The 13,991-nt window shown below is 48.4% G+C and overlaps 1 protein-coding gene across 1 annotated transcript in view; it reads right to left on the bottom strand.

Moving 5' to 3' along the window:
* Positions 1–13,991, bottom strand: part of SLC22A3 (solute carrier family 22 member 3) — a 570,890-nt gene that overhangs the window by 95,011 nt on the left and 461,888 nt on the right. The window contains exon 6 of the mRNA XM_077289157.1: positions 7–104. Coding sequence (XP_077145272.1) covers positions 7–104 — 98 coding nt within the window. The remainder of the gene's footprint in view (positions 1–6; positions 105–13,991) is intronic.

Genomic DNA, 13,991 nt, shown 5'->3' with positions numbered 1-13,991 from the left:
TCTTACCAGGCATACATCAAAATTAAAGTGCACTTCCTCATTTGCGGTGTTCTGACCAGATCCATGCAAGCAGGATTTGTGACATTCTCATCAGGAACTGTTATCTAAAGGGAAATGCAAAATGATGGCATGCATGTTACAACAACTCATAAATACTAAATGCTGAAAAATATTGTAAACTTAGTAGTACATAAACAATTTGTGTCAGCAGTAAATAGTAAATAGATAGTCCCATGGATGTAGAATGTAATAAAAAGAATACATATAGTGTCTATTCATACTAGTTTTTGTATTATTATAAATGCATAGGCAAACAAGGCCTGGTGGAATAGTCGCAATTGTCACCAGACCTTACCCAGAAAGAAAACAATTCACAGTTGATAACATAATTATAATTCAACTGTATACCTACTTCTTCACCCCTTCCATACCTGTTATACTGTATATGTATTGTAATGCAACTACTTTCATGTCCGTGCATTAATGACGCAAAGACCCAAGAAAGTTAAACTTAAAGGGAACCTGTCACCTGAATTTGGCGGGACCAGTTTTGGGTCATATGGGCGGGGTTTTCGGGTGTTTGATTCACCCTTTTCTTACCCGCTGGCTGCATGCTGGCCGCAATATTGGATTGAAGTTCATTCTCTGTCCTCCGGAGTACACGCCTGCGCAAGGCAATATAGCCTTGTGCAGGCGTGTACTCCGGAGGACAGAGAATGAACTTCAATCCAATATTGCGGCCAGCATGCAGCCAGCGGGTAAGGAAAGGGTGAATCAAACACCCGAAAACCCCACCCATATGACCCAAAACTGGTCCCGCCAAATTCAGGTGACAGGTTCCCTTTAAATGTCTTTATTTGACGACTTACAAAAAACAGCTGTGGCTGTGATTACAACGCTCTCCAGCAGGCTCAGTTTCTTTCTGTGCACATCTTGAGAAACATATAATGACACTCATATATAATTCCTCTCACTCCACACACCCTGAAAAAGATATTATGAAACGTGCGTCGGGGTGGAGGGAAGAACTGCCAGACCCCGCAGCAACACGCTGGACCCTATATCTGGATTTCCATCTCCATAGGTAAATTCCATTTCTTTTTCTTACACTTGTTAAGTATTTCATGACAGGATCTTTAGGCTGATATTGACAACACTATATGGACACTTGAACACTCTGTCTGTCATGCTGATATTTCAAAAGGAGACTGTTGAGCACAACCAAGTTTGGGATTTTTTTCACTATTTTTTTACTACATGGTAGATAAGTCTATTGACAGGCAAATAGGATATAGTCCAGTATAGCTTATACTGACATTTATGTCAAAATAACACAAATGTGGTTGACTCTGGCAGGTCTTCCCTCACACAAGAGGCATCTTGTTAATATTTTTAATGAAGTTAATATGTTTTAAGAATGTCTAATAAAATAATGTGATTTTTAAATGAACACATTTCTTGGAAGTGGTTTTTGTTGTATGTCCCTGGTAATGCAATGATCTAGGTCATACTGTTGGATTTCTTTGATGCGTTGATGTAACCACAATTTTTTGGACTCTGTTTGATAATCTCATGATGCCCCTCACTGATTCACATAACCCATTCTGTTCAAACTTGGGCATTGAACATCTGTTTTCATGCAAGGTGCCTGTGACAGGGCATCTGCAATTTCTTGCAACTTCACGGCTTTTCCACTGAGAAACTAAAGTTTTGGAATGACAAAAAGCATCTGATGACCCAGGCATTCCCCTCCTTGGCATTTCTCAACCACACCAGAGGTAAAAGGTCAGTTACCAGGCGGAACTGTCACCCGAGTAAGTATTAGCGTAGTAACCCCAAGGCCCACTGTTATGACCTGGTGGTTAAAAGGCCACACTGATATGACCTGGAGGCTAAAACGCAACATGGGACGAGCTCTGAGGAGGTGGTATCTCTACTGACCGCAATCCCTAATCCTAACAACAACACTAGTAATAGCCGTGGGATGTTCCTGACTCTCCCTAGACACCTCTTCACAGCCTAAGAATTAACTAACCCTAAAGAAGGAAATAGAAAGCTATCTTGCCTCAGAGAAAACACCCAAAGGAAAGATAGCCCCCCACAAATATTGACTGTGAGTGAAGAGGGAAATGACATACACAGAAATGAAATCAGTTTTCAGCAAAGGGAGGCCAATACTAAACTTGATAGACAGAGAGAAAAGGATACTGTGCAGTCAGTATTAAAAACTACAAAAATCCACGCAGAGTTTACAAAAATGAACTCCACACCGACTCACGGTGTGGAGGGGCAAATCTGCTTCCCAGAGCTTCCAGCTAGCCTAAATATGACATAGTGACAAGCTGGACAAAAAGAGACATATTTGCAAAACAATAAGTCCAAAGCAAATGGACAAACAAGAACTAGCAGAAACTTATCTTTTGCTGACAAGGACAGGCCATATGAGAAATCCAAGGAGAGAACAAAATCCAACCTAAGACATTGACAGCTGGCATGAACTAAAGCCCAGAGCAGGTTTAAATAACAAACCCAGGCAAGGCGATCAGTGATGGCAGCTGCTACAGCTACCTAAAGGAGCAGCAGTTCCACTCGAAACCACCAGAGGGAGCCCAAGGGCAGAACTCCCAAAAATACCATTAGCAACCACAGGAGGGAGCTCCAGAACGGAATTCACAACAGCCCACTTAATGGCCAAGCACTACTCTGTTACGCTATAATTTTTATGTGCTGGGGTACATTTTTTACTCAAGAAGGTGACTGGATGTTCCTCCTGAGAGAGAACCACTCTTAAGCCTACTTTAGAGGCAACTGTCTGAACAATAAAACTGTTCCTAAAGTTAGTGCTAATGGAGACAGGCTGTAATCATGATTTCAGCTTCATGTACTGGATTGGTTCCTCCTCCTGAGAGTTCCACAGAACCATGACCGATTTTCTTCCATTTAAGAGATTGGTCAAAGGTGCCAATCTCCCAGCAAAATTAGAAATAAATTGTTGGTAATACCCAATGATGCTAAGGAATGCTCTTACCTGTTTCGTAGTGAGAGGACGGGGATAGTTTTGAATGGCCTCAATTTTGTTTATTTGTTTTTTCATAGTCCCATGGCCAATTACGTAGCCCAAGTTACAGGCTTCTTTGAGACCTCTTGCACATTTTTGGGGTTTGCCATCAATCCCGTGGCTGTGAGTGAATCTACTACCGTTTGCACCTGGGACAAATGGGTATGCCAGTTGGCACTATAGATGATATCATCCAAGTACGCCAATGTATATTTCTGATGGGGCTCTAAAACTATGTCCATCAGCCTCTAAATTGTTGCTGGGGCCCCATATAACCCAAAAGGCAAGGCAATATAATGATAGAGACTCTCCGGTGTAATGAAGGTGGTATTTTCTTTCAGTGACTATGTCAGATGCATCTGCCAGTAACCCTTGGTCTGATCAAGTGTTGTGAAGCACTGGGCCTTGACACGTCACTCAATTTCTGGAAATCGTTACAAAATCATAATGATCCGTCCGGCTTTGGAATCAGTACAATGGGAATAGCCCACTCATTCTGAGACTCCTCAATCACTCCTAGCTGGAACATTTGTTTCACCTCAGCCATGATGGCTTGCCTCTGGTCCTACTGCACAAGGTACAGTTTCATTCGTACCCCTACCTGAGGCTCAGTAACAATGTCATGGTGGATCACAGGGCAGTTCTGAAAATATTTCCGTATTCTGCTGCACTAATTATCGAGCCTCCTGTTGCTCCTGTTTAGAGAGAGCATCACTTATTTTTACTTCGTTCTGGGCCTCCTCCCAGACCACTGTAAGAGGGTCCACAGTCGATACGACTGGAGTTGTGTCTGTAACCATACGTTCTTGAGGTTTCCACACCGTTAAAAGGTTTACATGATATAGTTGCTTGGATTTCCTCTTTCCGGGCTGATATGCCCTGTAATTCATCTCCCCAGCCTTTCCCAGACTTTATATGGCCCTTGCCACTTGGCCATAAGCTTACTTTCTGTGGTGGGCACCAAAACTTAAAGATTTAAGGGTTTTGTTAAATCTTTCCACTAGACCATCTGTCTGTGGGTGGGACACAGATGTGCACAATTGCTTGATCGGGAGCAATTTACACAATTTCATCATGGATATAAAAGGAGTCAACTCATCCGTAAGGATCTCCTTAGGTACTCCAAGGCGACAGAACATAGCAAACAGCTCCAGGTCATTAAGTTTTGCCGAGGTATGATAAAGCAGAATTGCTTCCGGGTAACGAGTAGCATAGTCTACTACCACTAATATATGATGGTGGCCATGGGCTGACTTTACTGTGGGCCCTAAGAAATCCATGGAAATCCGCTCAAAAGGTACCTCTATAATAGGCAGAGGGACCAATGGACTACAGAAACTTGTAGTGGGTGTGGTCAGCTGACACTCTGGGCAAGACTCTCAACATCTCTAAACCTCTGCATAAATCCTGGGCCAAAAGAACCATTGTAGTATACTCTCTTGCATCTTTTTAACCCCTAGGTAGCCATGCAGCATGTGACTGTGGATCATCTCGAGCACCACCCGGCGGTATGATTGACGCACTGCCAGCTGTTCCACTACTTTGTCCTGGATTTTGCCAACTGGATATAGCAACTCTTGAGCCATCCCATTTACCTCTATCACCATTTCCTGTGCCCGGGTCAGTATGGGATCCTGGAGCTGAGCTGTTCTAAAAGTCCCCCCGGAAACTTCCAGCTCCAGGATATATGTGGTCTCCTTGACCTCTCCTGCCAATACTTCTAGGGGTTTACACTCTTTTCCCTATGAGAGTGATCCCACGGCAGGTATCCCCAACTCATGATCTTCAGGTTCTACTCCCAGACAGAAATTTTCTCTCCCACAGGGACCAGAACAGGGGCAAGTCTCTTCCCAAAACAGTCCCATAAGGAAGGGTCTTTACTATTCCTACCACATGTTTAACGTCCTCGCATGGAGTGAAAAGGGTAACCTCCACCATCTGATACTCTCGGAGTTCACCGTGTATACAAATGACCCCCATTTTCCTCTCAGTGGGTTCTAACCTGGAGATCAATGGCCCAAGGACGAGTGTCCCCAGGTTCCCTGAGTCCAAGAAATCCTCAGCCTTGTGTCTGTTGATGTGCACCTGAAACAGATGGTGTTCACCAGCAGGGACAATGGTGTTCGTGTTGCAGAATGTCTGAGCACACGTTGATACCCTGCAAGTATACCCACAGTCCATGGGTTCAGCAGTCAGGGGGCAGTTGACAGCCACATGTGTTGGCCTTTAGCACCACCAACACCTGATTGAGGCGGCACCGCTAGTCCACGAGTCCGGTTTAGGTGAAACTGGTCTCCTGCCACCCTCATTCCAGGGAACGCCCTCATTACGGGCTCAGCTCCAACTGACCCCAGCAGATGGTTCTGTCCCTTTTCCAGGCTGTTGGGCTTGAAAAAGTCAATGTGGGGCAGAGGCCCTATCCTGGATGGCTATATAACACTCGATCAGGCACATCAACTGATCTAGGTTAGCCGGGTTCCTTTGTCCCACCCAGCGCTGTATGGCTATCGGCAGAGTTCATACCACGTGGTTGACTACTATCCTCTCTATAATCTGGGCTGGGCTCAAGGTCTCAGGCTAGAGCCATTTTTTCACTAAATCCAACAAGTCGGGCCTTCATAATGGTCCACTGGAATACTCTCTGTATCCATACAAAAGTATTAACCCCCATCGTGACGAAGATCTCATCTTTGAGTTTTCTATAGTCATCCTCCTGGGTGGGGTCAAAATAGGCCTTCTGAGCATCTCCCATCAGGAACGGGGACACTACTTTAGCTCACCGGGAGATTGTCAATTTCTCATGCTCTGTTTCTAGGTCATCCTCCAGACTCGGGATGGACTTGGGTCGGTGGTGGGGGGCGTCTCTCGCAGGGCAACAATCTGTTGTAGAATCAGGCTGTTAGCCTGCTGCTGCTGTTGTTGCGTGTTTCGGCACTCTTGGCTCCAACGAAGGCAGAGTGCCGAAACACGCATTTGGATGGATCCAGGAGAGGGAGCTTTGCATTATACCTGTAAACACTCTCATTATCGTTCAAGCTTTTCCACACTATTATGAAATACTTCTCCTTTTAAACACTTGGCTAACATGTAGTTTCACCATGCCCTAATACTACTCTTTAGCACTATGACCATGTATACTAATATTGTGGATCAATAGTGACACCCACTGGAGAAGTGTTGCACCAGCACTTTATTAATACTTGTACTATCCCTGTCCAACACCTTGTATATATTTCATATGCATAACTGATCCTTTGTATACTTGAACGCATAGGTCTCAGCATTTTGACTCACTATTTAACATTTAGCCTTTTGCTCACTCTAGACTTTTTCATGTCTGGGTGTGCGGACCTGTTTTTATTAATTTTTATCTTTTTCATGTACATTGATTTGTTTACCTGTTATTATCACCTCATGTAATTTAATAAGCTACTACTATTTTTGCACTACATTGTGTATGGACTTTATGGTCGGCTTCTCTCCTTTTCTTTCCCTCAGTACATTTTCAAGTGTCTATTTATTTCACCCACGTCCAGTTTCTTGATTGCAGGATTATTGCTTTCACATAATTACCTACTTTATTAATACAATCGCACCCTGAACCAAGAACATTGGTTTGTTTTCGATTTTCCATGCTGCTGTTGTTGTTGCTGCTGAAACTTCTGCTTTTGTGCATTGGTGAGGACCAGCTGCTTTAGTAGTTCCTCCATCTTGTTCACGGGCCTGATTTGTAATGTTACAGGCTTAATCAAGGACATGCAGCTTTCTGTGTGGTATGCCTTAGTTCACACTGCCCACAATCTCCACCATATATAAAGGTACCTTCACACTAAACGATATCGCTAGCGATCCGTGACGTTGCAGCGTCCTGGCTAGCGATATCGTTTAGTTTGACACGCAGCAGCGATCAGGATCCTGCTGTGATATCGCTGGTCGTTGAACAAAGTTCAGAACTTTATTTGGTCGTCAGACCGGCGTGTATCGTCGTGTTTGACACCAAAAGCAACGATACCAGCGATGTTTTACAGTGGTAACCAGGGTAAACATCGGGTTACTAAGCGCAGGGCCGCGCTTAGTAACCCGATGTTTACCCTGGTTACCAGTGTAAAATGTAAAAAAACAAACAGTACATACTCACCTTCGCGTCCCCCGGCGTCCGCTTCCCACACTGACTGAGCGTCGTAAAGTGAAAGTGAAAGTACAGCACAGCGGTGACGTCACCGCTCTGCTGTTAGGGCCGGCGCTCAGTCAGTGCAGGAAGCGGACGCCGGGGGACGCGAAGGTGAGTATGTACTGTTTGTTTTTTTTACATTTTACGCTGGTAACCAGGGTAAACATCGGGTTACTAAGCGCGGCCCTGCGCTTAGTAACCCGATGTTTACCCTGGTTACCCGGGGACCTCGGCATCGTTGGTCGCTGGAGAGCGGTCTGTGTGACAGCTCTCCAGCGATCAAACAGCGACGCTGCAGCGATCGGCATCATTGTCGCTATCGCTGCAGCGTCGCTTAATGTGAAGGTACCTTAAGGCTGCAACTTTCACGTCTGTGCAGTAATGAGGCAGTGACCCAAGAAAGTTCAAATTAAATGTTTTTAATTGCCAACTTCCAAAATAAATCAAAACTTTATCATCTGGTTCGCAGCCAGAATATCCGTATCAGTTCGTTGCCAATGGTGACTGCACCACCATATAACTTACGGGTGCGGTAATGGCTATGTTCTGGTCTCTGCTGCTTGCAAATCAACACTAACACACCCAACCTTTACCTGAAAGTTTAAATTGGAATTGTGGCCATAGACCACTTCCAAAACCCATACTGGAGGGAGAGATCCGTCCCACTACCTTCCTACAGATTTCTCCAAAAATAAAAGCCCATGTCAGGTTTTCCTAAATCTAACTTGATTAAATAGCTTGACCAAGTCCACACTCACTTTCATTTTATGTTGTAACCAACCTTGGCTGTGATTATAGCGCTCCCCAGCATGTTGAGTATGTATCTATGCACATCCTAGGGGACACAACGACCCTCATATATAATTTTCCTCGCTGCTTCACTATATATATAATGTATATATAGTAAACAAAAAGGGAAACAGCACAAAAAGATGTAAAAAGAGGACTTTAATGCCCTGTCACAGGGCATTAAAGTCCTCTTTTTTACATCTTTTTGTGCTGTTTCCCTTTTTGTTTACTGGTTTACTGTCTGAAAGGCCATTGAAATGCTGGTCAGGGAAGCGTGCACGCTTTAAGGTATTTTTTCTGGTGCTGTTCCTCTTTTTCTACTTTCTACCTATGCAGCGCCCCAGAGTCCTGGTCGTTGCAGTAATGTCGCTCTGCCGCTAAGGGGAGTGATGTTACGTCTGACTGCACTAAAGGAGTTCACCTGATCAGGTAACACTCACACTACACTTCACACTCCGGCCACCAGGGGGGGTGGTTCTATCTAGTAGGCCACTCCTCACACTCTGGTAAAACTGGGGGTTGGACAGGAAGACAGGGAGAAGTAATTGGGAAGAGCTAGAGAGAGGACCTGTCAGGGATGGGATCCTGACAGATGCCTAAGAAAGGACAAGAAGCGAAGTTTATTGTGCCGAGTGAGAAAAGCAGGAATACAGCAAAGAGGCAATAGAATACCAGAAGGAGTCGTGCTGTAAGATAGAGGCAACATCTTTCTGAGGCGCAAACAGTCGGTGGCCGGAACGCCGAGAAAGTAAGAGACCTTAAGCATTACTTCAAACCACGGCAGGACAGCCAATTATAGGTTGGCTGCCTCACACATATCACCTAAGCAGACAACGGAGGCAGCTGCGGGAGAGGGGTGACTCTAGAGTCCCAGAATAACTCCAGGCCTACCCCATCATACGGGTGCGTCCTGCCATATCATCTGGGGGACGGAGAGGACGAGCATCAGAGACAGACAGAAGCAGTTGTGAGGACTATCCCGGGGTGCTCAGCAGGGAAGGACTACAACACACAGGCGCTAGAAGGTAGACGCTGATTCCCACCTGTGAAGGGGACTCCTGATGTGCCTTCGGACCGGCCGGTCTCAGACAGCCCGGTCAACAGTGCCCTGGATTGGACACCTGAAGCCTTCAGTAAAGAGGTAAAGAGACTGCAACCTGGTGTCCTCGTTATTAACTGCGACCGGCACTACACCGCACCACCACCACCATCCACATCTATTATTGTACGCCCCTCAGCAGGGTCACGGACCGGGTCTAGCCACCGTGACAACCCCAGAGCAGAGACTCAGAGGCCCGGTACCGGGTACCCCTCGGCCCTGCGGCAGTGGGGGCGCTACAATTTGGCGTCACGAACAGGATCTACTTAAGCCTGAAGAATCAGGTCATGTGTGCCTTGGAACTGTGCTTTATTGTGCTTGGACTGTGACTTATTGCAAAGACTGTGCATTGTTATTGCGCCAAGAGTTCCCGCCACAATTCGCCATCACCGCGCACGGAGGGAGGAGCCTCAGCTTCGTGGGTGGAACCGGTCAAAAATAAGCACGGAACGAGAAAGCGCGGTAAGGTGCCAATCCCGGAAGAGGAACCCCGACCTCCAGCAGGTTAGTGGGAGGAAGGGACAGCCATGTCCGAGTCGGGAGGAGAGGAGGTGGCGGCCGCAGCCGTGGACGCAGGGGCAGCTCCGGTCCCCGCAGCGGGTGAAGCCGCGGCCCTAATACCACCACTGGCAGCCCCGGAGCCCGCTGCCCCCATCAGCCAGTTGGACACTGCCGCTACCACAAAGGCCATAATGCCCTTCTCTATGCCATACCTGCCCGGAGCGGCCTGGCTCCCACGATACTCCGGGGAGTCGCATACCTTCGCTGACTTTAAAGAAGGGATCTGCAGCCTGCTCGAGTTCTATCCCCTGACAGAGCCTCAGAAGGTTCATATGATAACCGGCCAACTCTTTGGAGCGGCTCTGAGAGAAATGAAGTCCTGGCCCGCCGCGGATAAGGGAACAGCACAGCAGGTTTTTGCAAAGCTTAAAGCCACCTTCGATACCCGTACAGCTACAGAAATTAAATTGACTTTCTATGTATGTAAACAGAGACCGCAGGATAGCTTACGGGACTATGCCCTTAATCTCCAGGAGGCGATGCGGGCCATTAAGCAGAGTGACCCCGACAGCATGCAGGATGAGGATAAACTCCTGAAGGAGCGGTTCATTGAGGGGCTCCTTTGCAGTCACCAACGGAGCCAAATGTACTTCCTGGCCATGCAAAATCCAGACTTGACTTTTGCGCAATTCAAGGATAAAGCTATCCAGGCATTGCAGGAGCGACAGCCTAGCCATGCAGCACCTCCCAGGCGTCCCGCTCTCACATACCACCAGGAGGTGGCGTCGGATGTTCCATTCGCCGCCGAGGCCGATGCCCAGAGCCTAGAAGACGACTCCCCTGCAGGACTCCGCCTCCAGATGCAGGAGCTGACCAAGAGCGTTGCTGCCCTGGCCCGGATGGTGCAGTCCCTACAGGAGGCCCCCAAGGAGAAGATCCAGCTGGCCTCCCGACCGGAGGATGTTCCTTGGATGCGACAGAGGAGGACTCCGCCGACCAGAGGCCGGGCCGACGATCGCTTCCATCAGGATGGACGACCCATCTGCCGCTGCTGTCATCAGGTGGGCCACCTTGCAAGGTACTGTCCTTTAAACGAGCAACCCCTGGGGCAAAGGGCCAACCCCCAGGAGTAGGACGGTCAGGCCCACAGCATTGGAGAGCCAAATACATTGGAGGGCGACCAGTTCTTCCTGTAGTGGTTGACGGCATCCCCCTGAATGCTTTGCTGGACACCGGTTCTCAGGTGACGACTATGCCTTACGTGCTTTATAAACGGTATTGGGAGACCACCGATATTACTCGTGGCCCCGATGACGATTTCACCATCATAGCCAGTAATGGTCAGCCATTGCCACAAGTGGGGTATAAAGAGGCCACCATCAAAGTGGGGCGGGTGGAATTGAAAGCCCAAGGAATTATAATTGTTGATATTGACCGCCGAGAATGTAACCCCATGATGACTATCGGTACTAATGTTATAGAAAATTGTCTTGCAGAAGTTATTGTTTTGTTGCAACAGGTAGCAGAAACCGCTGGCCACAGTGAACAACGTGCCCTGCAAAAAGAAATCAGAGCTCTGATGCAGAGACAGCAGGTAGAGCTGACTGGTGGTGAGATTGGTCGTGTCACTGTGAGTGATTCAAACCCCATCGCGGTACCCCCCAGGAGCGAGATGTTAATATGGTGTCGGGCAGCCATAGGCCTCAGGGGTAAAGACTACCAGGCCTTGGTAGAACCCATGTATTCAGACAATAGGCCTACTATCCTGACAGCTCGGGGGGTGGTCGACATCCGCCAGGGGAGTGTGCCCGTACGTATCCTCAATTGTGGGGAGGAAGAGGTTCACCTCACCAAGTATGCCACGCTCGCCAAACTGTTCACTGTCAATAATAATGTGATACGGACACCTGAACCCTTGGTCCCGTCAAACGTGGCAGAGGACAACGGTTCTGCAGGGCACACGAAAGATTGGTGTCGGGAATTGCATGTGGGCACTGACTCTACCCCATCCCATCAAAAACAAGGGGCTTACAGGGTGGTTCACGAGTACAAGCGGGTATTTAGCAAACACCCCTTAGATTTTGGACAGGTGAAAAGGATCCAACACCATATCCCCACGGGAGATCACCGGCCCATAAAAGAGAGATACCGCCCTGTACCCCCAGCTCATTACCAGTGTGCCAAGGACATGTTGCGGGAAATGAAGGAGGCTGGGGTGGTGAGAGACAGTTGTAGCCCCTGGGCAGCTCCATTAGTCCTGGTTAAAAAGAAGGATGGTACAATGAGGATGTGTGTTGATTATAGACAGTTGAATCGCATTACACATAAGGACGCATACCCACTGCCCAGGATAGAGGAGTCTCTGGCTGCCTTAAAATCTGCTAACTACTTCTCTACCTTAGATCTCACCAGTGGGTACTGGCAGGTTCCCATGGCGGAGGCGGACAAAGAGAAGACGGCCTTCACGACACTGATGGGTCTCTGCGAATTCAACTACATGCCCTTTGGATTGTGCAACGCCCCGGGGACGTTCCAGAGGATGATGGAGTGCTGTCTGGGACACAAGAACTTTGAAACCGTGCTGCTGTATTTGGATGATGTCATTGTCTTCTCTAAGACCTACGAAGACCATTTGAAACACCTGGCTGAGGTGTTTGAAGCCCTGTCCAACTTTGGCTTAAAGGTGAAACCGTCCAAATGTCATCTGCTGAAACCTAAAGTGCAGTACCTGGGCCATGTGGTGAGCGCTGAAGGAGTGGCCCCAGACCCCGACAAGGTCACGGTGATCCAGGATTGGCCGAAGCCCAGCAACCTCCACGAAGTCCGGCAATTCCTCGGGCTGGTAGGCTATTACCGGAGGTTCATTAAGGACTTCACCAAGAAGGCCGCACCCTTGCAAGACCTGTTGGTGGGGCAATCAAAGAAGACCAAAGGGAAGAACACCCCATTTGATTGGAACGAGGGGCTGGAAGGGTCCTTCACTTGCTTGAAGTCGGCACTGACGGGAGAAGAGGTACTGGCCTACCCCGAATACGACCAACCGTTTGTGCTGTACACGGATGCCAGCAATGTAGGATTGGGAGCCGTGCTGTCCCAGGTCCAGAAGGGCAAGGAGAGGGTAATCGCTTACGCCAGCAGGAAACTTCGTCCCACGGAAAGGAACCCTGACAACTACAGTTCCTTTAAGCTGGAATTCCTTGCCATCGTCTGGGCCGTGACAGAGAGGTTCAAACACTACCTGGCCTCAGCGAAATTCACTGTCTTCACGGATAACAATCCGTTAACACATCTGGACACCGCCAAGCTCGGGGCCTTGGAACAGCGGTGGATGACAACTTCACCATCAAGTACCGGGCAGGACACAAGAATGCAAATGCTGATGCCCTGTCTCGAATGCCCAATTTGCCGGAAGCAGAGGAAGACCCGGAGGCACTTGAAGAGGTGGAGCTGCCTGCATTCCATCGCCCCAAAGCCACTCAGAACTCCCATCATGTGAGGAACAGGCACAAGAACCAACCGGATGCCACGCTGAATCCCCTGCCCCATCACGGATGGGCGGAAACTCAGGATGGTCACCCCGCGGTCCGTCGGGTGAAAGAGCTCTTGACGCAGGCAGGGCTGCATCCCGTCCCAGATGATCTACAGGAGACCCAACAGCTGTGGAAGGGGAGAAGCAAACTGTTTATCCATGATGGCAAGCTGTGCTGGAGAAGCGTCGACCCACGTACTCACGAATTGGTATGGCAGATAGTGGTGCCAAGGCGAGATGCGCCCATGGTTCTAGGAGCCTACCACGATGGAGCCGGACACTTCGGGTGGAGGAAGCTGGAGAGGCTACTCCGAGGGAGGTTCTGTTGGATTGGCATGAAGAGAGCCATTGAGAAGTGGTGTCGAGAGTGCGGTCCATGTAGCCTACGCAGGAGGGACCGTGGCAGCCAGTGGGCTCCCTTGCAGCCTATCATCACCAAACGGCCGCTCGAACTGGTCGCGCTGGATCATGTGAAGCTGACACCTAGCCGGTCAGGCTATATCTACGCTCTTACCATCGTAGACCACTACTCCAGATTTTTGGTGGTTGTGCCTGTCAAGGATCTAATGGCCAGAACTGCCACCAAGGCCTTCCAGCAGTACTTTTGTAGGCCCCATGGCTACCCGGAGAAGGTACTGACCGATCAGGGACCAGCATTCGAAGCAGAAGTGTTCCAAGAGTTCTGCCAACTGTACGGGTGTAAGAAGATCAGAACCACACCGTACCATCCTCAAACCAATGGAATGTGCGAAAAGATGAACCAAGTGGTGATCGACTTATTGAAGACCTTGCCCGTAGAGGAACGGAACCTGTGGCCGACAAAGTTGCCTGACTTGGTGGATAT

Source organism: Ranitomeya variabilis, chromosome 2 (assembly GCF_051348905.1).
Source record: "Ranitomeya variabilis isolate aRanVar5 chromosome 2, aRanVar5.hap1, whole genome shotgun sequence".
Classification (NCBI taxonomy): Eukaryota; Metazoa; Chordata; class Amphibia; order Anura; family Dendrobatidae; genus Ranitomeya; species Ranitomeya variabilis.
The sequence above is the reverse complement of the archived record's forward strand: the minus strand, read 5'-3'. Positions and strand labels throughout refer to the sequence as shown.